General features: G+C 44.3%; 1 protein-coding gene across 1 annotated transcript; it reads right to left on the bottom strand.

Annotated features, from left to right (window-relative positions):
- Nucleotides 1-2,578: 2,578 nt before the first annotated feature.
- Gde1 (glycerophosphodiester phosphodiesterase 1) lies at nucleotides 2,579-22,799 on the bottom strand. The gene is made up of 6 exons (XM_008843882.2): nucleotides 22,404-22,799; nucleotides 16,590-16,765; nucleotides 13,182-13,287; nucleotides 10,468-10,560; nucleotides 7,690-7,901; nucleotides 2,579-3,214 (listed from the first exon to the last, which is right to left on the bottom strand). Exons 1-6 carry the CDS (start codon nucleotides 22,662-22,664, stop codon nucleotides 3,067-3,069), a joined length of 996 nt encoding a protein of 331 aa, XP_008842104.1. The 5' UTR covers nucleotides 22,665-22,799; the 3' UTR covers nucleotides 2,579-3,066.
- Nucleotides 22,800-24,455: the final 1,656 nt, after the last annotated feature.

Genomic DNA, 24,455 nt, shown 5'->3' with positions numbered 1-24,455 from the left:
CTCCCTTTTCTCCTCCTCTTGCCACTCCTCCATCACTTCCCACTCTCTCCCCCTTCGCTCTCCTCCTCCTCCCTCCTCCCCACCTTCCTTTCTGTATTTCCTCTCTCCTATCTCCCCTTTCTCCCAGTTCCCTTAGTCCTAATTCTCTCCTCTCTTTCCCCGTTCCCTTCCCATCCTCCTTCCCCCTCTCCTCTTCCCTCCCTCATCCTTTTGTCTCTCTTCCCCCATCCTGCCACCTCCCCCTCCCCTGTCCTCCTCCCTCTTTTGCCCAGCTTCTCTCATCTCCCTGTCACCCCTCTCCCCTCTTCTTTCTACTCTCTCACTTCTCCCTTCTTTTTAATCCTCCCCCCACTCCTCCCTGCCCCCCTCCCTCTCTGCTCTTTCCCATCCTCTAACCCTTCCCTTCTTTCTCCTCATCCTGTGTTCCTAGTATCCTGTCACTTTCCCATAGCTCCCTCTCTTTCTCATCTCCCTTTACCCCCTTCCCCTTCCTCTCTCCCCCCACCCCCTCTTCCCTCTCCACTTCACCCCTTTCTCCCTCCCCATCCCTTCTAGTTCCTCTCTCCCTGTTCCCCACCCTAGTTCTGCTGTCTCCCCTCTCCCCGGCTCCAAGGGTGAGATATGTACGTATAAAATGGAAAAGGTAATAAGAACTTAGTCTGAATCAATATAATATAAATCTCATTACTTATTACAGTTAAGAACATGACTATTCAGCTGGGTGTGGAGGTGCATACCTTTAGTCCCAGCACTAGGAGGTAGAGGTAGCTGGATCTCTGTGAGATTGAGGCCAGCCTGGTCTATATAGCGAGCTCCAGGCCAGCCAAGGCTACACAGAGAGACCCTCTGTCTCAAAAAAATGAAAGGATATGATGGGGGGAGGTGCAGGTAGAGAACGGTATCTAAATAACATCAAGCTATACTGTATAAAGTTGTAAAAATTCAATAAGAAATAAATTATAACTATAATTTGATAATTATAATTTGTGAAGCCAAGTAGCAGTGCTTTCTCATAGGCAGTCCAATACAGAAATTAGGAAAATATGATGTGCTCCCAAAGAATTGCTCGGTAATTTGTGAGAACGAGAAAGGAGAGTTGGTGCACCGAAACCCCACTGAATGATTGTGTAACTAGATTGTTCATAACCAAAACGGTAGCCAGCTTTGGCTTTCTGGCCAAGACAGATCTAGCTGGAGGTGCTTTACATCAACCAAATAATTAAAGACATCGACCAGTCAGTGAGAAGCGACAAGTCTGGACTGCTGATGCAGGCAAAGGGAATGATGGTGCACTGCTCACATATCTGAGTCAGGGTACCACCACCACCAAACCCTCCTATAAGGATATGACAGAAATTTTGGCTTTTTGCTTCCTGTATTTTTCTACTAAGGGAAAAATTTTAATTTTATAGATTAAATGTCATGGAGAGTGAATTTGTGTATGTACCCACCCTGAAAGGGATGCAAAGAGGCTTATATGTGTAATAAGAACTAAATGAGCAATCTAATTTCTACCCTCTAGGTAAGAATTTCTGTATCTGCTGTTTGACAACCACTAGAGATAAAATAGACTCTTAATGTAGCACTATACAGCTGTGGGCCCTTTTCCCATGTGACAGAATGCTGGTAAGCCCAGTGTTCTGTAGGTCTTGTTTTGATTATCTGAGCTTCTGTGAGCTCAGGAGAGCAAAGGTGATGCCACGCTCTAAAGACAATCTCTCTCATCTCTCTCTCCCCTCTCCTCAACTTGCCTGGAATTCACTGTGTAGACCTGGCTGATCTCACAAAGATCCACCTGCCTCTCCCTTCCAGCACTAGGATTAAAGGCATGCCCTACCACACCTGGACTCTTACATTCTCTTTAAGAATAAAATCTTTTTGTGTATGTGTTGGGGGTGGGGGAGGTGAATATGCACTGGAGTGCTGGTGCCTGCAGAGGCCAGAGGCATTGGATTCTGCCTTACCCCCACCCCCTAGCTGAAGTTCCAGGCAATTGTGTGGGTCTCATCCTCCCCTAGAGCAGAAAGCACTCTTCTTAACATGCTGAGCCGGCTCCCCAGCCCAGCGCTCCCACATTCTTGCTGTGCATTCTTTCTGTGATGTTTCCTGAACTTTGGAGGGGGTGATAAAGATGTCTTGTTTATGGGTGAGCATTCAACAGTCCCTTAGTCTCAGCACTTTGACCAATTATGATTCGCTGTAGGTACTGCTGTGCCCACTACAAAAAGGAGCTTCTTTGACAAAAGCCAATAGCAACACTAATCTATTGGTACTTAATTGTGAGGCATGAGATACTTTCAATTAACATTTATAAAGAACCAGGTGTGTCTGCACACACCTGTAACCCCAATGCCTGGAAGTTCAAGCGGCATAAGAGCCCCTGTGTGTGGAGCTGCCTAGCAAGCCTTGAAAGTGCAACTCTGCCCCCTGGTGGTTTGAAGTGCTTACATCACAAAGCCACAGACAACTCTCCAGGTTGCTCCTAAGGCTTCCCTCCGTGCACAACAGTGGCAGAGGTCTTCCTGGGTTGCACAAAGCAGCCTCCCCAAATTTCCTGATGCTTTTAGGATGCAGTATGACAAGAGGCTTGGTGCACAGTTTTCTGTTTGTGCACCTTTTAATGATTTTATTAGTGTGGTCACAAGTTTGACATTTATAGTACATATGTTAACAGAGCTGAAGACAAATATTTGAAATTAGTGAATTACGTGTGGCAAGTTTTAAAATGTCAACTCTGAGTGATCATGCAAGTCTCACGTATCTTCACAAGCACCCCTCACCGCAGGACCCACTTTGTGCTCATCCTCACTAGGTCTGGGTGCACCCCTCCGCTTGGTTGGGGCAGGACCTCTGTGTCTTTGTTCAGATCCAGATTTTCAAGAGCAATAGTGTAGAACCCTTCCTGTAGAACCCTTCCACGAAGCATGGTGGAACACCAGGTTTCAGCTTCTTGGGATAACAATGCAATGACTGACTACTGCTTATGACACCTCTGATCCTGAGCTCGGCTAACAGAAGTTCTAAGGTCTCTGCGCAAGGCCACCAGTGTTTCCTCCCAGGGGACGTCTAGAAGTGAGGCGCACAGTCTTCCAACATGCTGTCAGTGATGTAGCTGGACCCAAGGTGGGATTCATAGTAATTTTTTTCATCAAAGGTATTGACAGTCCAACTAATAACCTGGATTCCTTTAGATGACCACTTCTTCAAATAGTCCCTGGAGAAAAGAGAAAAATCAACTGTGTTAGAATGAACAGCTGTCTCAGGAATCTAGCGTGGTCAAAGCACGGTCAAGAGTACAGGGAACCTAGCATGCCCTGTGCCTTCTCCCTGATATCTCAGCTTCAAAACACTTCAGACACTTACCAATGACCACACCCGCCTCCAAGGACCTTAACACTGTGAGTCAGACAGGAATGGGCCTGCCTCTGGTCTCCTCTTATACCACACGGCCTCTTTCTGTATTACAGACTTTTTAAAAAAATATTTTATTATTTTTATTTTATGTGTATGAGTGTATTGCCTGCATGTAAGTGAGTGCACCCATGTCGTGCAATGCCGCAGAGGTCAGAAGAGGGCTTCAGATTCCCCTGGAACTGGTGTTAAGGACAGCTCATAGCCACCATGTGGGTGCTGAGAGTCGAACCCTGGTCCTCTGCAAGAACAGTCAGTGCTCTTAACCGCTGAGTCATCTCTCCAGCCCACAGAAGACTTTCAATCCCCAGAGAGAACATGCTCCTCCACAGCACACTGCATGAGCTTGTCTCTCCCCAACTCCTCATTCTAGCTCAATAAACATTATCCTAAGATTTTTCCTCCTCCCTTTCTTCTTTGCTATTTACAGGCATAATTTTGTTTCCTCCTGGCACCCTACCCATGTATCTTAATGACTAGCTGTAGAATTCGTTAGTAGATACTGACCCTTTCCTTGTGTGTTCCCCATTTCCAGGTTATAGGAAAGGTCACCCCTGCTTGACCGATGCTGAAAAACTGGTATTAGCCCAGGAGTCCCCATGCTATGTTGTTTGGAGCAATTTCACTGTTCTCCTGAGAGCTTTCATTGGAAGCTGAGTGTGTGACGTTCACACAGAGTTGACATATGGTAAGTGCTCAACACAGGAATTCCCATTATAATGGTGAGAAAGCAGCGCACCCAAGGCCCAGGAACAGGCCTCCTTAGATGTATGCAGAAGCATAAAAGGGGCCACACCACACTGGCATTCCAAGGTCAGCTGTCTAACTGGTCTTCTTTCCCAGCATCCTGGGAGCAGACTGCCCCCTCCTCAAGCCTTTATATCAACAAAGTTCAAAGAAGTCTGTTAACTCTTAGTGAGCTAAGTGACAGGGGCCTGTTAACCATTAGTGAGCAGAATGCTACTTTCCTTAAAGGACAAGGAGGGGGTCACGACAGTCACAACTAAAGTGTAGCTGCCTTGTGCAAACCAGACATTCACAGCTTCAACAAGCCTGTAACAATCATTTCCTCAGATTCACAGGTCCACAATGGCTCAGTGACCTCCAGACAGAGACAAATGGCTCACACTCCACATTCTAGAAAAGCCTATTTCTCAAGACTAATGAACTACCCTGCTGCTCAGGTGCCTGAAGCTGAGATAACACCTTCAACAAAAGATGCCCCGTAACCCTTGTGGTGATGCCAGGCAAGACATAGGTGTGACCTGCTCCATCTCCAACATGCCAAGACCACTGCTCATAAAACTCTTTTTCTCCATCACTTGGTCTCAGATTATTGGTCCTCTCAGGTAGCAGCAGAACTAGACTTCATTTACTGTTTGACTGATTGACTGAGGTATTGGGATTGAACCTAGGGGCCTCATGCACTCTGGGAAACACTCTACTACTATGAATATCCCCAGATATATTCATATTCCTCTCTTCACTTTTCATTTTCACACAAGTTCTCACCATTACCCAGGCAGGCCTTCAACTTACAATCCTCCTGCTCCAGCCTCCAGAGTAGCTGAGATTTCAGGTTGGTGCCAGCAGGTGTAGAACTGGACAGAATTGGACAAAGTACAAGGTCTATGCATTCTGTTGTCTCCTAAGCCTATGACTCAGTTAGAGTGTTTTTGATGGGTCTGAGTGTGGTATATGCACATATGTGTAGGTACACACCCCTGTGTGTGTATGCATGTGTGTGAAGGCCAGAGGTTGATGCTGGATGTCCTCCTAAATTACTCTCCTCTTTATTTTCTGAGACAGGATCTCTCACTGAACCTGGCAAACCCCCAGAATCTGCCTGTTTTTGTTCTCTGAACACTGAGGTTACAGACACATACCACCATGCCTGGCTTTTATATAAGTGCTAGGGATCTGAACTCAGGTTCCCATGGCTTGTGCAAAAAGCACTTTAACCATTAAGCCATTAAGCCTAGCCCTCAGCTGTAGTTTTTTGTTTTAAATATTTTTATTGATTCTTTGAGAATTTCTCTTTGTGTATGTGTGGGGGGGTCTTTTTGAGGCAGGGTCTCCCTGTAGCCCCAGATGGCCTGGAACTTACTGAGTAGACCAGGCTGACCTTGAACTCAGGAGAGATCCGCTTGCCTCTGCCTCCTGAGTGCTTGGATTAAAGGGGTGCACCACCACAGCAAGAATTTCATACAATATATTTTGATCATATTCAGACCTCCTCTCCCATCTCCACTCCCAATTCACCACCCCCCACCTCATGTCCTCTATTCTTTTTTACTTTAAAAGGCTGATCAAGTCTAATTTGTGTTTCCAAATGCTCTTGGGTATGGATCCATCCCTTGGGGTCTGGTCACCTACCAGACATCACACCCTTAAAGAAAACTGACTTTTCTTCTCCTGGTAGCTATCAACTGCCAAAAGATCCTCAGGTAGGGCTGGGGCTTCTTGTCCACCTTCCTATCCATGCTGGGTTTTTGTCTGGCTTGGGTTTGTACAGGTCTTGTGCATGCTGCCATAAACGCTGTGAGTTCATATGTGCAACTGCCCTGTTGTATGCAGACAACATGGTTTCCTTGATTCATCTACCTCTGATTCTTACAATCTTTCTGCCCCTCTTCCACATTGATCTGTGAGCCTTGAGAAGAGAGAGTGTGATATAGATGCCCCATTTAAGGTTGAGTATGCTGCAGCTTCTTATTCTCTGTACACTGACCACTTGTGGGTCTCTGTTAATTGCCATCAGCTACAAGAAGCTTTTCTGGTGAAAGCTGAGAGATGTACTAATCTATGGTATATTTACTCAATTTATATTTGATTAGCATTTCTGTCCTACTGGACATTAACCTGCAGGAGAGCATGGGAACATGGCTTCATTTTTTCAACACTGCACTAGCTGAACGGAATATACGTGAATGTTGGAAATGCTGTGGCTCTCTGCCCTGCATCCTGTCTAGTTTTCCTTTTTTTTTTTTGGTCTTTTTGAGACAGGGTCACCCTGTAGCCCCAGCTAGCCTGGAACTAGCTATGTAGACCAGGCTGGCTTCGAACTCAAGTCTACCTGCCTCTGCCTCCCACTCTGTCTAGTTTTCAAAGGGAGCTGATAATAAGAAATGCAGTATTTCTCTTATCACTTCCCCCCCCCTTTTTTTTTTTCACTAAAATGCAATAAAAGTCGGCACTAGGCGCCTGGAGAGATGGGTCAGTGGTTAAGGACACTAACTGCTCTTACAGAGAACACAGGTTTGATTCCCAGCATCTACATAGTGGCTAACAATGGTAGGTAACTCCAGTTCTAGGGAATCCAACACCCTCTTCTGGCTTCCATGGGCACTGGATACATGGGTGTACTTATATAATACATGCAGGCAAAACATTCATACACATGAAATTTTTTTATTTTTTAATTTAAAAATATTATTTTCATCGTATGTATGTGAGTGTATTGTCTGCCTGTAAGTGCACCCGAGTCGAACTGGAGTTTCGGATGGTTGTTGGCCACCATGTGGGTACCGGGAATTGAATCCAGGTCCTCTGCAAGAGCAGACAGTGCTCTTAACTGCTGAGCCATCTTCCCAGTCCCATAAAAATTTAAAAGTAAAAAATAAATTAAAAACCTGGCTAGGGAGATGGCTCAGTATAAAATGCTTGCCATGCAAAACAAAACAAAACAGAAACCAAAAAGGTGGGTAATGACGTGAGCTATGTTTTGTCAGTTCTGTCACACGTCCACACAGGCATCAACAACTTATGGTACATGATGAATATGCCATAATAAATTGCATTATTTTAAAAATAACAACAAAGTGCTTGTCATGTAAGCATGAGGACCAGAGTTTGGGCCCCCAGCACCCACATAAAAGCCAGGAGACAAGGCAGTTGACCTGTAATCCCAGCACTCAGGAGGTGGAAACAGGATCCTAAGGAAAAGCTGACTAGCTGGGCTAGCTGAATCACCCACCCTCCAGGTTCAGCAAGAGATGCCGTCTCAGCAAATAGCATTGGGAAGACACTCAAAGTCAACCTCTGACTTCTACACGCATGCACACACATGTATGACCACTATAAAATCAAATATCTGATCAGCCTGTTTTCAGTCAATGAAATAAATCTGACATCTTCCCACCATAAAAGCTGGTGCTGTTGTACTAGTCAGAGGCACAGTGGGCTTTGAGGGTGGCAACCACTCCAGTCTACCCACTTGTTTAATCCTTCCTTCCCAGAAAGACATGTGAGACCAGGAGAAAACTCCTTCCAACTTACGGGGAGATGAAATCCTTCTGCATGAGGAAAGCTGAAATTCCACACAGGTACCACAAGACATTGTGCATGCTCCAATCCAGCAGGATGTCCATCACCACAAACACGGACTGCTTCCAGAAAGTATTGTATCGAGGCTTCCCATCTCCCGTATGGCTCAGGCTCCAAGGTCTGTGCGTTAGAGCTGTTATTACTTTCTGATCTGTTTTTCTCATCTGAAAAGGGGATTTTGGAAAATAAAAATGATCATCTCAAGTCCAGTCTACAATTCTCAATACTTTAAATTGAGCCAAAAAGCTCAATTTGATGAGGTGGCAATAGTGCTGGGTCCCATGTCTACTAAGAATGTTCCCCTCTCACAAATCCTTTGAGAAAATATACAATGGATGTAAGGTGTTTAATATGCAGTATAACTGAGGACATATTTTTCACAGTCCTACAAGAGCTATACTTGGAGCCGTGAGTAAATGACTGGGGAAGGAGCTCAGTGGCAGAGTGGCAGCATGCATGAGGCCCTGGGTTCAATCCTCAACACACAAACAGGAGGCCAGAGAAAATGACTTCAGGGCCAATTTTTGTTTGTTTGTAGACAGGGTCTCATTCTGTAGCCCAGATTAGTCTGGAACTGGTACCAATCCTCCTCCTCAGCCTACCAAGTGCTGGGATTACATGTGTGCACCACCATGCCTAGCTTTCAGGACCACATGAAGATAATGAATCAGAGCTTAATGAGGATAGAACCATGATCATTTTAAGCTAGGCTGGCTGATGTGCAGCCTGTTCAGGACAATAGGCAGAAGGGAGGTGAGAGAAGAGGGTGGTGATGAGGCTGGGGAGAGGGCAGAGCAGAAAGAAAGGAGGTGTGGAGAAGTCCTTCAGGCTGTGCTCTCAACTCTTTTGGAGAATGTCTTGCACATTCTAAGCCTTCTGTGCTCAAGTAAGCTTGGGAAGCAGGTTCCAAGTACCTGGAAGCCCAGTAGCCCTCTTCTCCCTGTGCCAGTTTGTACTGGCAGAGGTCCTACCCCACTGCAAACACCTCAGACACCTGCACCGTTGATCACAGTTGAAGAATGCCACAGCAGAACTCATTATTTGGTATTTGCAAATATTATATTTGTAGGCTAGTAAACAAAGGGAAGTATTAAGCATTTATCCTGTCTATTGGGTAACCAAATGGTAGAGTAGGAGAGGTCCCATTTATAAATTCTAGCTAACTAAACTAAAATATCAACATTTCACAACTTCCCAGTAAACTGACAGACCTGGCAGAAGAGTACCAGGAACCCATAACAAGCGCTGCAGCAGCCCACCAGATGAAGCATGCCTTCTGATGGGCATACCCTCTCCCTAGGACATGGCCTTGCTAAGAACAATCACCCTTCATCAGGTCCATAGCTCTCTTTACAAGTTTATAGGCAGCAAAGAGTTGGGAAGTCTATAAAATCACATTAATCATCAAATCCAGGCATCAATAAATCCTATAGCACAAATAACTTCAGAGCTGGGGATGCAGCTGAGTGGAAGAGCACTTGCCTAGCATGCAACCCAGGTCCTGGGCTCAACACACATATACATAAATCTAGTTTCTCTAATAAACACATGAGGCGGGGTGGGGGGGGAGGTGGGGAGCGATGAACTTACAGATTTTAAGTCTTATAATGAACACCTTATTTCGGTACTGATCCTGATAATCAAAATTTAAAAATAATTTAATTTCTATTTTTCTAACTCTTGGTATGCTAAGTAAGGGCTTATTAGGGAAGACCAATGGGGAAAGAGAAGAAACAAGCTGGTTCATGTTAAAGGGGATTCATTGTATTACTATATTTTTATGTATATGAGGGTTTTTAAAATTTATTTATTTGATTTGTATGAGTGTTTTGCCTGTATGTATGTAAGTGTACCATGTGTGTAAAATGCCCATGAAGGCCAGAAGAGAGCATCAGATGCCCTGGAACTGAAGTTACAGACAGTTGTTAGCTACCATGTGGGTACTGGGAATTGAACCTGGGTCCTCTGCAAGAGCAGTCAGTGCTCTTAACCACTCACTGGCTATCTCCCCAGACTTGGGATCTGTTTTTTGAGACAGAGTTTGATTATGTAGTCCAGGCAGACCTCAAAATTCTCCCACCTCAGCCTCCTGAGTGCTGGGATTATACACCACACCAGCAAGAGTTTTTGTTTTTGGTTTTTGAGACAAAGTCTCACTCTGTAGCTCTGGCTGACCTGGAATTCACTATGAAGACCAGGCTGGCCTTGAACACAGAGATCTGCCTGCTTCTCCCTCCCAAGTGTTAGGATCAAAGGCATGTGCCACCATGTCCAGCTTTAAGGCATGTTTTACTGTTGTCTTTTGTTTTGCTTGTTTTGTTTTGGGTCTTTATTGAGACAGGGTCTCCCTATAGCCCCAGCTGGCCTGAACACACAGCGATCCACCTGCCCCTGCCTCCTGAGTGCTGGGATTAAAGGCATGCGCCACCATGCCGGGTATATAGTTATTTTTTGAGAGGTAGGGTTCTAGTCTGAGAATGTTTACCAAAGGAATCTGAAAGAGCCTGTGCCTACCTGAGAGAAGGTGTTCAAAAGAAGAAGGGCAGTATTCTAAAGCCCATGGGGAGACCATTCCCCTTGGGGGTTTCTCTTGTTAATTTAAGTGAAGAGTTTCTTGACTAAGACCTTCAGTTGGTTCAATGTGACAGGCATCTATCTGATGCGTACAGAGCCCATTGCTACTATCTCTAGCCATTTATCTAATATGACCAGAAAAATCCTGCACTTTACCTTATAGATAACGTCTGGCAAGAAGGAGCAAACTATACTACTATTGTATAGTTGTGGGAATTCCATATATATATTCTTAAGAGCATCAGCAGCCTGTATAACAAAGAATCACAAAGTTAAAATCAGAACATGATCATCCAGTAGGTAGCTATTATATACTAACTGCAAAACCCAGTGAGTAGATGGAAGCTTGTTAATGTTGAAAGCAGTAGCCACCCACTGACGCTCAGATGCATTTTAAACATACCAGCAGAAGTGAGGCAGCCAGGGCACAGCTGCATCACCACCATCTTGAGAGGCTCACTGAGGGCCACACTCAGGACAGCACAATAGGCTGTAGGCCTGGAGGGGGCTGGAGGCAAAATTGTAACCCCTTCCTCAGATACTGGTTTAACCACTAGGAAAAGTCCTTTCATGCCCACCATCTGCCTAGCCCAGGTGAAGTCTGAGACTCTCAGTTGGGGACTTCAGAGGGTGATCTGCTCAGGCCAGGGGAATGAAAGACTCCACCATCTATTCTGGAGAACACAGGAAGTGATGTATGAGGATGAAGAGTATGGGCAAGAGCTGGACATCTCCCAACTCTCCCCAGTGAACACAAATCTCTTTCTGCAGCAGTCAAACTAATAAGCAAGGAAGTAATGAAATACTGCTAATTCTGGAATGTGGCACATACCCCTACCCAAAGATGAGCAATAAACTTCACTCCTTCAAAGTAAAGAACACAGAAATTCTGTGTTAGGCCCCTCTGTTAGGTAAGTCGTAAGGTACAGGCCTGAGCTGTACAGGTACAGGTATAAGCTGTCACCTTGCTGTGGGAATTAACACCCGCTCCTCACTTCCAGCACTTACACCCCCACACCCCCATATGGTAGATTCTGTCGCCATTCCCACTTTGTCCACAAGGAACTAAAGCGTGTCAAGGTTACCCCGTGGCAAGTGCACAGCTCAGTCAAGGTCTGCTGGACTCCAAAGCCCATGATCTTGGCTTCCGGGCTCTACTAGCTCCAGTTTCCTGCCAACACCTACCACATGTCCTGCCATCTTGGTCAATTAGATCGCTGTGTTCTACTCAATGTGAGTGAACACTTGTGAGCACCCATCTGGGAACAAAGGCCTGAAAAGTTTCCAGACTTTTCTTCTTACTACTCTTTCCCTGCCCCTTCATCCTAAGAAAACAGGCATGAGAGTCAGAATCTGTGGGGAAATGTACAACCACCAGGGCCTCCAAACATGCCAACATCAGCCACAAAACCCAAGGTGCTCACTAAAAACGTGTCCTTGAGTGGTAGGCACCTGTTTAGCATGTGTAAAGCACTGAGCTCAATTCCAGACAACAAATAAATATTTTTAAATTTCCTTGACCCTACACTAGACATTTTTAGACTCCCTTTCTTAGAGTGGTCCAGGAAAAAACCCTCAAAGTATGACCTTTTTTAAAGTATACAGGTGCTTCGGCGGATTCTGATTGACAGGAAAACTTTCACGACTATCAGTTAACCATAATAATGATGTTACCAACCACTCTCCATTTTCTTCAGAAATGGGAGTTTACTGTAATAAAATTAAATATATACTTATGTTTATAGTTCAGATTTCAATAATTGGCTTAAATTATTTCCTGGGATTAGTAAAAAAAAAAAAAAAAAAGTAAAATCAACAACAAAAAATGTGAACACCATCAGAATTCTCTACCAGTAGATGACCATTAATAATTATGACTGGGGTCTGGAGAGAGAACTCAGCAGTTAAGAGCACTTGCTGTTCTTGCAGAGGACCCAAGTTGAGTTCCCAGCACCTACTTAGGAGCTCACAACTACGTGAACTTCAGGGGATCTAATGCTCTCTTCTGGCCTCCTCTGGCACCAAGTATGCATGTGGTGTACATATGTACGTGCAGGTACTCACATACACATAAAATAAAAATAACCTTTAAAAAAGGTACTAAAAGTAATTATGACTAAGGCAAAAATACCTAAGTAGCCCAAATAAGGGAAACACATTTGTATCTGAAAAGACTTGAAAAGCTGGTTAAAAAAATATATGTCATCAGAACCATATTTCCCCTGATTTCTAATGCAATATGTTTTTGTGAGCACAGTACATGTTCTAAAATTTAAGTAAAATATTTTTATGAACTTCATACATATTTGAAGAAAATGTGGTGATTTTCTGAGAAAAGTGTAGCTCCTTGAATCACTGAATGTAGGCAGTGACTAGCACTCAGAGGACACATCTATGTAAGAGATACCACAAGTCAGCTAGCACAGCTCTAAGTATGGCAGTTCTTTTAAAACGCAGCCCACAGTTATCTAATATCCCTAACTCACAAGCCAGATAGGTCTGGCCTTGTGGATGTACAACTCCTGAACTCCATTTTGCAGGGGGCAGTGGTCTACCTGGGGGCAGAAGTGCCTCTGTACTGCTTACTTAACCATCTTTGAACTGCCTTCCGTACAGGGAAGGAACTTGACCCTGCCATTTTGAGCTGGCTGAAGACTTTCAGGAATTGCTAAAAGGTTCCATAAAAGGTTAAACATTTCCATAACTTACGTTACAAAGATATACATTTTGAATTTTGTAATTCCATTAAGTAAAAATGGTATGACTGGTAAAAGTACGAATAACAAAATATATGGTTTAGTTTTAAAAAATGACCAACAACTCCAGAAGAAATCTTTTTAAGAAAGCAAAGTCCATGGTGTAAACTGTACCATGTCTGCATGGCCTTTGACATCAAAGAAGACTGTGAGGTTATGGTGCAGGCATTCTATGACGGCTTCCCTCAGGGTAGGGATCTTTTCATCAGGGAAATCATTCCTACGAGAGAGGAAAATGGATGGCATATAGTCCGGAAGAGAGAGAAAGGTACTGGAATGGACATTTTGCAAAATGTCTCCAACAAAAAATCAATTAACAGAATCTCTGTGGAATTAGTAACATATTAGTAACCCTATTGAAAGAGCAACTACACATACTTTTGGAGACCTCAGACTTAATTTTAAGCTAATATCATTTAATGAAAAAAACTGTGGCAAGGGGCTGGGGAAATGGGTCAGTGGTTAAGAGCACTGGCTGTTCTTACAGAGGACTTGGGTTCAGTTCCCAGTACCCACACAACAGCTAACAACTGTCTGTAACTTCAGTTCTAGGGAATCTGACACCCTCTCTGACTTCCTCTGGCACTGTACCACCTGGGTGCATTTATATACACGCAAACAATGCACTCATATACATAAAATAAAAATAAAATACATGGGCATGGGGTGCACGCCTTTAATCCCAGCACTCGGGAGGCAGAGGCAGGTGGCTATCTGAGACTGAGGCCAGCCTGGTCTCCATAGTGAGTTCCAGGCCAGCTGTGGCTACAGGGAGACCCTGTCTCAAAAAGACTGAAAATAATAAATAAATAAATAAATTAATTAATTAATTAATTAAATTTTAAAAATGCCTTAAAAAACCGGAGCAATACATAAGTCTATTAACTGTACTGTTGTATACTTATTTAAGTGCCATTGTTTAAAAGAAATAACTTTATAATGTTCTGCTAGAGAGAATGAAGATTAAGTCACTGATCTATAAGAAATCACCTTTTCTCTCATAATGAAGTTTCACTCTACATGGTTTAACTTGGGCTAATTCAATGTTACTTGGTCTTAAAAAGGAACTGGAAAGGCCAGGTGTGGTAGCATATGCTTTCCATCCCAGTGTCCATGAGGCCAAGGCAGGCAGATCTCTGAGCATCCCAGGCCAACCTGGCCTACATAGCAAGTTCCAGGCCAGTCAGAGCTACATAGTGAAATACTATCTCAAAAAAAAGGGACCGATATCTACCCCCTGAGAATGAGATGAAGCCTAAATTCTGTTACTTTGGCCAGTTTTTGTTTTGTTTTTGTTCAATCAGGGTCTCATTATGTAGCCTAGACTGGCCTAGAACTCCTGACCCTCTTGCCAAGTGGTAGGATTATAGGCACAGGCCACTACGCTTGACTGGCTAACCTTAAAATACCTATTTTCCCTGCAACAAGGTCCTAAACACAAGCTAATTACTTCATTAGGTGCCAATCACTGGAAAGGCAAGCTGTTCTAAATGTGAAGGCAACATGAGTTATGTGAAAAACATTAAGATGGTCTGATGCGGTGTCTTCTCTAAGGATTCTAAGTAATGATGCTGATCCTAAACAATTTTTGTTGTGTTAATTTTGAACCTGACACCTTAATTTTTTTAAAGAGTAAGACTTATTTTTCAAGATTTATTATTTTGAATTGTAATCACACACACACACACACACACACACACACACACAAACAAACACACACGGGGGTGTAAATGCACACGAGTGTCAGTACCCACAGAAGTCACGGCATTGGATTCCTAGAGCTGGAGTTACAGGTAATTGAGAGCTGATTACTGTGGTTATGGAGGATTGACCTAAGGTCTTCTGCAAGAGTATGGTATGTGCTCTTAACCACTGAACCATCTCTTCAGCCCTTAAAACAATTTTAAATTATAGCTATTTATTTTGGGGGAGGGTAGCATAGACATGCACAGCTGGTGTGGAACTCAGAGAACAACTTGTGGGAGGTTGGTACTTTTTCCACCATGTGGATCCTGGGGATAGAACTCGGGTTGTTAGGCTTGGTGGCAGGTGCTTTTACCTGCTAAGCCATCTCGTCAACCCTGAACCTGACATTCACTGATGGCTATTTCACTGTAGTTTTAAAACCCAGCTTTTCCTTGGCATACTGAAGAGCAATGAGGTAGCTGATGACAATGACCAGCAACTCCGGCAGCTTCAGAGGTTATAAATATTCTTTCCAGCATCAAGTACTGTTTGCTTTGGCTGATTTTAATTTCTTTTAGGTCCTGGAAAAATGAGGTCCGAATCATCTCATATGGAGGACTATAACTTCAGCACTGTGTCAGACACTCAATGCTCAAGGCATACTAATCAGTGTCCAGAGAACTGATGCTACACAAAAAAGCAACGAGCACACATTTTCCTGTTATGTTTCTTTGGTTTTTTTCAGACAGGGTCTCTCTGTAGCTCCAGCTGGCCTGGAACTCACTATGTAGACCAGGCTGACCTCGAATTCACAGAGATCGGCCTGCCTCTGCCTCCTGAGTGCTGGGATTAAAGATCTGCACTACCACACATTGTAGCACCCATTTTCTATTACTACAAAGGCAGAAGAAGAGGGATTTCAAGAACCCTCTTCCAAACACTATACCCAGTAAACTCTTCTGCAACATCTTACAAGACTAGTTATAAATATACACTCTGTTAAATAGATACCAGTTTATTCAGTAGGGGGTTAAATTAGACATCTAAAAATACCTCCCAACTTTACAGGGTTAAGAGGCATCAAGGACAACAAGAAACAGCATGGTATGGCTCATGTTTCTTTGACCTGAAACTGGAATGAGATTCTAGTCTTGGCTCCTGCATGAATTTGTCACCAACTCTTGAGCTGCTCATTTAACTTTTCTGCAATTAGTTCTAAATAGGATCAATGTCAATCTACATGGTAACCACCTATGGTTTTTACGTTTAAATCCACACTGGAATTAGCAATTCAGCCCTCAGTTGTACCAGCTATACTGGATGGTGCAGATACAAAGTATTTCCACCCAGTAATCTTTTAGAAAATCTTTTGGGCAGTAATCTTTTAGAAAATTACTAAGAAACTTTCTATCTTTACATTCTACGATTCCTCAGAAGTTTGTCACATGGATCTGAAGAGTTGGTTAGTCAAGAGTACCACTACTTGAATAAAGAGTGTATAATTTGTTTCCTGGTATACCTGCAGGTAAGGAGATTTACAAGCCATTGCTTTTGGCCTCATGATTCCATAAACAATAGCACAAAGTTTCAGTTAGTGACTTGACAGAGTATTATCATGAGAATTACCCAAAGATCAAATATTGGCTGAATGGGAACGATTAAAATTATATACTCCCTCTTTCTGTTGTTGCTGGTGTGTGCTCATTACTTGGGAAACTTGTAAGGTTGAAAACAAAACAGCTCTCCTGGAGCAGATGTAATCAGAAGGTGCCAGTATCTACATGTGATCAGCAATGAAGTCTGAAGAGCCTGCATAAGCAACCACCGATGACTTACCTGAGTCTGTGATTTGCTGCAGGGTTAAGTTTCCTAACTTGTTCAAATGTCATATCACATAGGCGACCAGTGCCGTCCGTTGTCCTATCTACTGTGTTATCGTGCATTAAGACAGGAATCCCATCAGAGGTAAACTCGATGTCCAACTCCACACCTGCTGCTCCATTCTTAGCTGCCTTAACAAAAACATCAACAATATGAATGTCAACAGCTACAAGACATCATTTTATATCTAAACACTGCAGAAAACAAACGTGAGCGGTGAAGTAGACAGCTGCTCTTGCAGGTTCCTGCCCCTTCCCTTTCCAGGCAGCTCCCCAGATCTCCTTGTTGCCCACAGATGTTAACTTTGTCTCAACTCTTAGACTTATCAAGTCCTTAAAAAGGTCCAATTTGGGGCTGGAGAAATGGCATTGACTGCTCTTCCAGAGGACCCAGGTTCAGTTCCCAGCACCCACATGGCAGCTAACACTCATCCTTAACTCTAGTTCCAGGGCATCTGATGCCATCTTCTGGCCTCTGCAGGCATTGTATGCACATGGTGCACTTGCATGTATGTAGGCAAAACACACATAAAATAAAAATAAAATCTTTAACAAAACAAAAGAAGTCTGCTCCCTTTCTTCCCCATCACAGCAGAATGAGGAGACTTCTGACCCTGGATGTGGTAACTACATGGGTCATCAATGGCTTCAAACATTCAGACAAATTCTTCTGTTTTCAGATGCTATGTTAGCAAGGACATGAGATGATTTCCCCCGTGCTTGTCCATTGGTCAGCTATTCTACTATAAACAAGGTGAGTCAGATTTTGTTCGTTCAACTCCAGCCTCTGTGAGGAAATACCATGATGGTTCAGGGACAACTGTTTGGTTGTATCTACAAAACTGGCTATTGGCCATGAAGCTGGTGAGCTTGATAAGGTATGTTAGAATTTATGTAGAAAGATAATTTGGTGCCTGTAGTGTAGCTCAGTGGTAGAGCTCCACCTAGCATGCGAATAAATAAAATTGTGACACTAAATACACTAATGTTTGCCTCCCTGGCTCCTGCATCACGATGAACATGTGAACTGCTCATTAAGATCACAATTTTTCATCCTGGCTCACTGCAAACATGTATAGTATATAGTAAAACAGACCTAAGAGATATCAAAGGAAAGAATATGAATTTTCTATTTGCCAGTCATTACTGTGTTTTAAGTGTATTAACTCATTTGATTCTCACAACAAATACTATTAAGCAAGTTCTAGTAACATCCCCATTGTACAGATAAGGAAACAGACAAAGAAAGATTCAAAAATTTGCCCAGCATTACACAAGCTAGGATGTGGCAGCAGCTGCACTCCGAACCACTGGGATCTCACTATAAATCTCACAGCTGTAGCTGAAATTCTCTGGAGAATCTGCAGAAGGAATAACCACCTCAAGCTGGTGAGTGATGTTCCCCATCACTCCCATCAGAACACTCCTGTCAAGTCTGTGTCTATTTACCTCACAGTGAAGTGCCATGAACAAACACGTAGCACCATGTTAATGTGTGGTGAGCATTCCACAAATTTCACATTGTTGTGTACTATGTTTTTTCTTTGAGATGGTCTCCTTGTAGTCCTGGCTGGGAACTCACTGGTAGACCAAGCTGACCTCAACCTCAGAGATCTGCATGCTTCTGCCTCCTAAGTGCTGGGATTAAAGGTGTGTGTCACCATGCCTAGTTACTATGTCCTTTTAAGGAGGCTGGAAGAGGGTGTGATCCCCTTGAAGCTGGGTGTTGATCCCTCTGAAGCTGGAGTTGCAGAGGGTTGTGAGCTAACTAATGTGGTTGCTGGGAAGCAAACTCAGGTACTCTACAAGAGCAACAAGTACTCCTAACCACTGAGCCATCTCTCTAGCCCCAGCCCTTGGTTTTTTGAAACAGGACTTTATTGTGCAGCTCTTGAACTCACAATCCTCCTGCCTCAGCCTCCTGAGGGCTATGATTACAGGAGTGGGCCACCATGTTCAACTATTGTCTTTTTTTTTTTTTGTCTGAGACAGGGTCTCCCTGTAGCCCCAGCTGGCCTGGAACTCACTACTAGACCAGGCTGGCCTCAAACTCAAGAGATCCACCTGCCTCTGCCTCCTGAGTGCTGGGATCAAAGGTGTGCGCCACTACACCTGGCATTCAGCTATTGTCTTTTGAGTGTTTTATTAAAAGACAAAACAAAAGATTGTTTTTTTAAATACCACATTAGAGCTTTTGAGATAAGATCTTCTAATGACCACACTCAATTTTCCTTGCCGGTACCTAGTTCAAGTAGAGATGAGAAGATGAACCCTTAGCTCTAATTCACATGAAAAGTTCCAGGGAAGGACTGCTCTAGGCAGAAGAAACAGCAAACAAAATACTAAGGCCTAGCTGGGCATGGTGATACACACCTTTAATCCGGGCACTTGGGAGGCCAAGGCAGGCAAGATCTCAGTGAGTTCAAGGTCAGCCTGGTCTACATAGCCAGTTCTAGGCCAGCTGGGGCTACAGGGAGACCCTGCCTCAAAAACCAAAAACCAAAAACAACAAGAGGAACACAATTTTTTTAACATAGTAAAATATCTAAGAAGATAAATTATGAGTCCCAAGAGTGAAGAGATGAAGAACAGGCCAGAAAAAAAAAAAAGGAATCCAACTTGATAGAAATTCTTTTGAAGTTAAGAAGGAAGATATAGCCTTGTCCTCTGTAGTTGGTATTTGGCAGCTAAGTGCTGTCAGGGCTAAAAAGATGGCCTACAATGACCTGACATTCCAGCAAGCTCAACTGCCATGTGCTGTTTCCTCTTCAGACCAGAAACCACTCTGGCACAATGCTACAGTCACTGTAATTGCACATAAGGCATGTATCCACTGTGAATGCAATGCAGTCATACCCACACCACAACAGGCTATGAAACACTATGTGTACTCCACATACATGCTTCCTCCCTCATTCATTTCATGCCATTCACATTAGGCACACACTTTTGGCCAAATCACATCCATCAGTAAATACTTATGAATACCTTCTGTACTCATTTAACCTTGAGTATCTTTTAAGGTAGTTTATATAAATGTTAAGTTGAAATGGAGCCAATGACCAACATATGCTTTTCTATAGTTCGGAGCACCTTTCTTTTGTGACACTAAACCTCTTGTTTACCTATATGACTTCATCTAACTCCTAGTTCAGCACCTTGCATTTTAAACAGGAAGCTGTAGAAACTTCCCTTACAGTCTCCTATCACAAAGAAGGAACCAATAAGAGGGAAGCAGATGAGTTTAAGTTGATCATACGCACACAATATGGCACTCTCCACTGTTATCTTCCAAATGTCCTTTCTTTCTATTTACTTGCTTGTTTATTCTTAGACAGGGTGTCACTATCTTGCCCTGGCTGGCCTGGAACTCAGAATGTAGACCAGGCTGACCTTGAATTCAGAGATTCACCTGCCTCTGCTTCCAGAGTGCTGAAATTAAAGACATGTACCCCATACCCAGCTAGATTTAATTTACCTTTAATCTAGAGTGGTCTTAAGAATCAAGCCATTCTTATAATCTTGGTAAATAGCTCATATGTGTGGAGAGCTCACAAGGATTTAGTTTATGTGGATTAGTTCAGACTCCTCATCACCGTTTCATAGACATTACTATTAATCTCACTTTACAAATGAGGAAATTGAAGTCGGGGCTAAGAGTAGAGCAAGGAGCAGGGTCAGGGCATCCTGCTTGCACTCTGTATTTTCTTTGTCTGGCTAAAGGACAGACAGTATTATGTAATGAGCAAGTTACTTAAATTGGACAAATATAGTACAAAGTCCATATCTGTACAGTCTAGAAAATATTCAGAGTCCACATTCATACATTCCAAGAAATATTTAAATCCATGACAAAGAGTACTAGGTCTTGCAATCAGAAGACTTTTTTCTAGAAAACTGTGTGTCTGAGTCACAATTTTCCCTGTAGTCAATGCTACCGTAATGTCTAGAGCAAGCCCATTTTGCACAAAGTAGTCACCTTAGAGAAGCAGCCAGCTCAAGGTCTGAACTTAGTTCCAGTAAGTCACCAACCCCCCAGAAGTTTGGTGGGGTTTTTTTGTTTTGTTTTTTTCAGAAATGGCTGACCACAGAAATATTGCCACCCAGACATGGCAGCTATGTTTCTTGCCCACCCAAGGGAAAATGACCTACACAATAGCCTGTCTTTCTTGATAATATGCTGAAATAACAATAATCAGAAAGCTCCTTACTGTCAAGGTCTCTATACATCTGTTAAGAAAATGACTAACAATTGCTTGTTTTGGCTTCTGTAAACTTGCTTATTGCTGCAATTAAGGGTCAGTGTGACCCACTGTTCTTGCAACTGCCAATACCACAGGAATGAAGCAGCTCGTGGTTTTTGTCTTTAAAAGATTCCCTTCCCCTCCCAGCTTGGTGGCAGACTTACTTGTCTGGCCTCTGGAGACTGTCAGCCAGCTGCAGCACTAATAGAATTTGGCTAATTAAAATCTGAATTGGGTCTGGGGGTCTTTTCCTGGTGGTCTTGAATGCCATAACACTAATGTCTCAAATGACAAGATGAGATACACAGCTGTCCTTTGGTTAGCATGGGGGATTGGTTCCAAGATGCCCAAGTCTGTTGAAGTCTCTTGTATTAAAAGGTACAGCAGGGCTGGTGAAATGGGTCCAGCAGGTAACAGCTCCTGACCAAGCTTGATCCCCAGGACCCACAATGTGGAGGGAGAGAACAGACTCTCACAAGTTGTCCTCTGAAGTATATGTGCTCACTCACATACACACTAAATAAACAAACTGTAATTTAAAAATAAAGGTGTAGTATTTGCATATATCCTAGGAATATCTCCCCACACCTCCAAATCAACTCTAGAGTTTTTCTAATGCCTAAACTATGTAAATAGTTAAACTGCAAGTCACTATAGACACTTTTTTATAACTTTTTGATCCACAGTTGAATCCATGGATGCAAAATGCACATGAGTGTTGACCGTAGTTACAGAGGCAAAAGTGCCCAACCCACCGAAATGCTCTTGTGCAGACTGCCAAGAACAGAGCGATATCAAGATCCTCAGGGGTGCCTTGTGGAAAAGGAAGGCAAATATTGACCAGGAGTCTGGCTGCTGAATATGTGTCTGGAGAGGGGTGATAAGGAAATGACCCAAGAAATTTAGAGGAGAAAAAAAGACACCCATGAGAAGGGTGAATTAGAACCATATTAGAACTGACCAAGACCCCATTTGACTTGGTTCATTTCTTCCTTCATTCACACACTGGATTTTGTTCTCCAGAAGTCAGGGCCACATACCAACCTCGTATTACTACTCCAACATCATTCCCACCTTAGGACCTTTACACTTGCTGTTTGTGTTTCCTAGAACATCTTTCCCACAGATATAAGGCTGGCTCCTTATAATTCTAGTGTCAGTTCAAATAACACTTGCTCAGAGACTTCTCTGACGAAAACTTCTCCTTTCCACTTCTTCCTTCACTACTCCATTACATCATTGCACCTTTTCCTCAAAGTGTAAGTGCTATCTCCCCCAACTCTGATGCCAGCTGTGGGAAAGCAGCCTTGTTCTCGACTGTCACCCCAGGATCGGACACATAGTGAAAAATAAATAACTGCTAAATTCTAGACTCTGGGCAGGATTGGGGGCCAGGGTGTGGATGAGTGGGGGAAGTGGCAAAGCAGGCCCGGGGGAGGAGCCCCACTCAGGGACCCCCGGGAGGAGGAGCCCCACCCAGGGACCTGTCCGGCGACCCGCGGGGGCCGAAGGCAAGCGGGACTCACCTGCCGGATGGCGGCCAGCGTGTTCTCGGGCGCGTCGTGGCTGCCGCCGCGGTGGGCGATGGCGGACACGCGGTCGCGGGGCTTGAGCACCTGCAGGGCCCGGCGGGACGGCACCGGCTCGAAGCTGAAGAGCCGCAGCAGGACGTAGAGGCTGCCTGTAAGCAGGCAGGCGTTGAAGGGGCTGCGCGTTACCAGCAGCAGCAGCACCAGCAAGAAGGAGAAGGGGCCCAGGAGGCCGCCCTGGTTCTCCCACAGCCACATGCCGGCGCCCGCACCGGCACGGCCCGGAGCCCCGGACCCGCCGGGTGACACCGGGACTCCGAGGTACTAGCCGCAACCGGAACCCTGGGCTGGGGATCTGCGCGGCACTATGGCGCCGACGGACCCACTTAAAGAGAGAGCCGGCCCTGCAGCCAATCCGAAGCCCAGAGCCTCAGCTGAGGGCGGAGCCCTAGCTGGGGCTCCCCCTCCCGGGTGCGGGGGCGGGGAGGATGGGCGCTGCCATGGCAACTAGGGCGGGCCCAGGCCCCGGGCTGGGGTTCCAAGGCTCTTTGGGTTCTGTGAGTGACGTGAGGTCAGGACTTCCTTCCACCTTGGCCTGCAGACTCGGTACAAGGAGGGGGAGATGACGGGGAAGGGTTCCTTCGTGCCCTTGTTTGACCTTGAGGACACTGAAGGCTTGGGTGACTTTGAAGGAGCAGGACATTTTACTTGTTTATTCAAGATGTGCCAAACATTGGTTCAGTTGCTAGTGGTTTTGGAATTGTCTCTGACAGAGTCTAGATTCCAGCAGCCTTAACAAGCTTGGCTTGGCCAAACGTCCTCCATGGGCCAATTAAATAGAGACATAATAGAAGCAGAAAAAGGACATTTACTCAATGTTGCCACCCTATATAGACCAGGCTGGCCTCAATCATCATAGAGATCTACCTGCCTCTGCCTCCAGAGTGCTGGGACTAAAGGTGTGAGCCACCACACCAAGCCCAATTTCAGGGTTCTGACATGAAGCTTGAGTAGAGGGTAAAAGGTATGCATAACTAAGCAGTCCTGGGCAAGGTGTGGTCTTGCCCCACACTGACACATTATGTCTCAGCTCCATTCTGCCCAGCAAGGTGGTCTGACAAGTTGTCAGGACTGTGTGAAATCTCTTTTCCAAAGATAAGTTCCTCCTCTGGCACTAAGCATTAGCCTTTTCCTCTTCCTAATATGAGACTCCTAGGGAAAATTCCAATTCTTTGGGTCAATTGCCTCATAATGATAGGCAGAAGGGAGAGGCACAGGTGTCTCTACAGATTAGCTTCATTCCCACAGGACTGTTACATTGGGACTCACAGGGTGACTGCTTTTAATAGGATTACTTTTTGCTAAGTGAAAGTATCAGTGAAGCAGGATATAAAGACCCAGAAAGGCAGGGTCTGGTGGCACACACCTTTAATCCTAGCACTCAGGAGGCATAGGCAGGCAGGAGTTCAAGGCCAGCCTAGTCTACATAGTAAGTTCCAGGTCAGCTGGGGATATAGGGAGACCCTGTCCCAAGAAAGACAAGAAAAAAAAAAAAAATTCCAGGCAAACCAAGGTTGCATAATGAGAACCTGTCTCAAAACACACACACACACACACACACACACGCACACGCACACGCACACACACACACACACACCAAAAACAGGTAAATTTAGGGGATATGGGAAGAGAAAGGATCCCTGTCTAGGAATATGTGGCCAGAATTCCCTCTGGGTCTCCTGCACTATCAGACAAACCATATAATTTATGTGCATTTATTAACTTACAAAGGAATGAGAACCCAGTGCCTAGCCCTGCGCCTCTGGCGGCACGGCTCAGAGCCTGCCATATCAGACCGCATTGTTGTACCTCATCCACTGGACCCTAAAAAGACCACCAAGGACACAACACACCAAAATGCAAAAGCAAAGGTTTATGGTTTATTTGGGCTTAAGCTTGGGCTCTCAGACCTCACCAACTCAACAGATCCGTGCTGAGAGCCCAGAGTAAGGGAGAGTGGAGACTTTTATAGGTCTTAGACAAAGGGGA

Source organism: Nannospalax galili, unplaced genomic scaffold (assembly GCF_000622305.1).
Source record: "Nannospalax galili isolate Female #2095 unplaced genomic scaffold, S.galili_v1.0 scaffold381, whole genome shotgun sequence".
Lineage (NCBI taxonomy): Eukaryota > Metazoa > Chordata > Mammalia > Rodentia > Spalacidae > Nannospalax > Nannospalax galili.
Note: the sequence above shows the minus strand (reverse complement) of the source record. Positions and strands in the feature narration are given on the sequence as shown.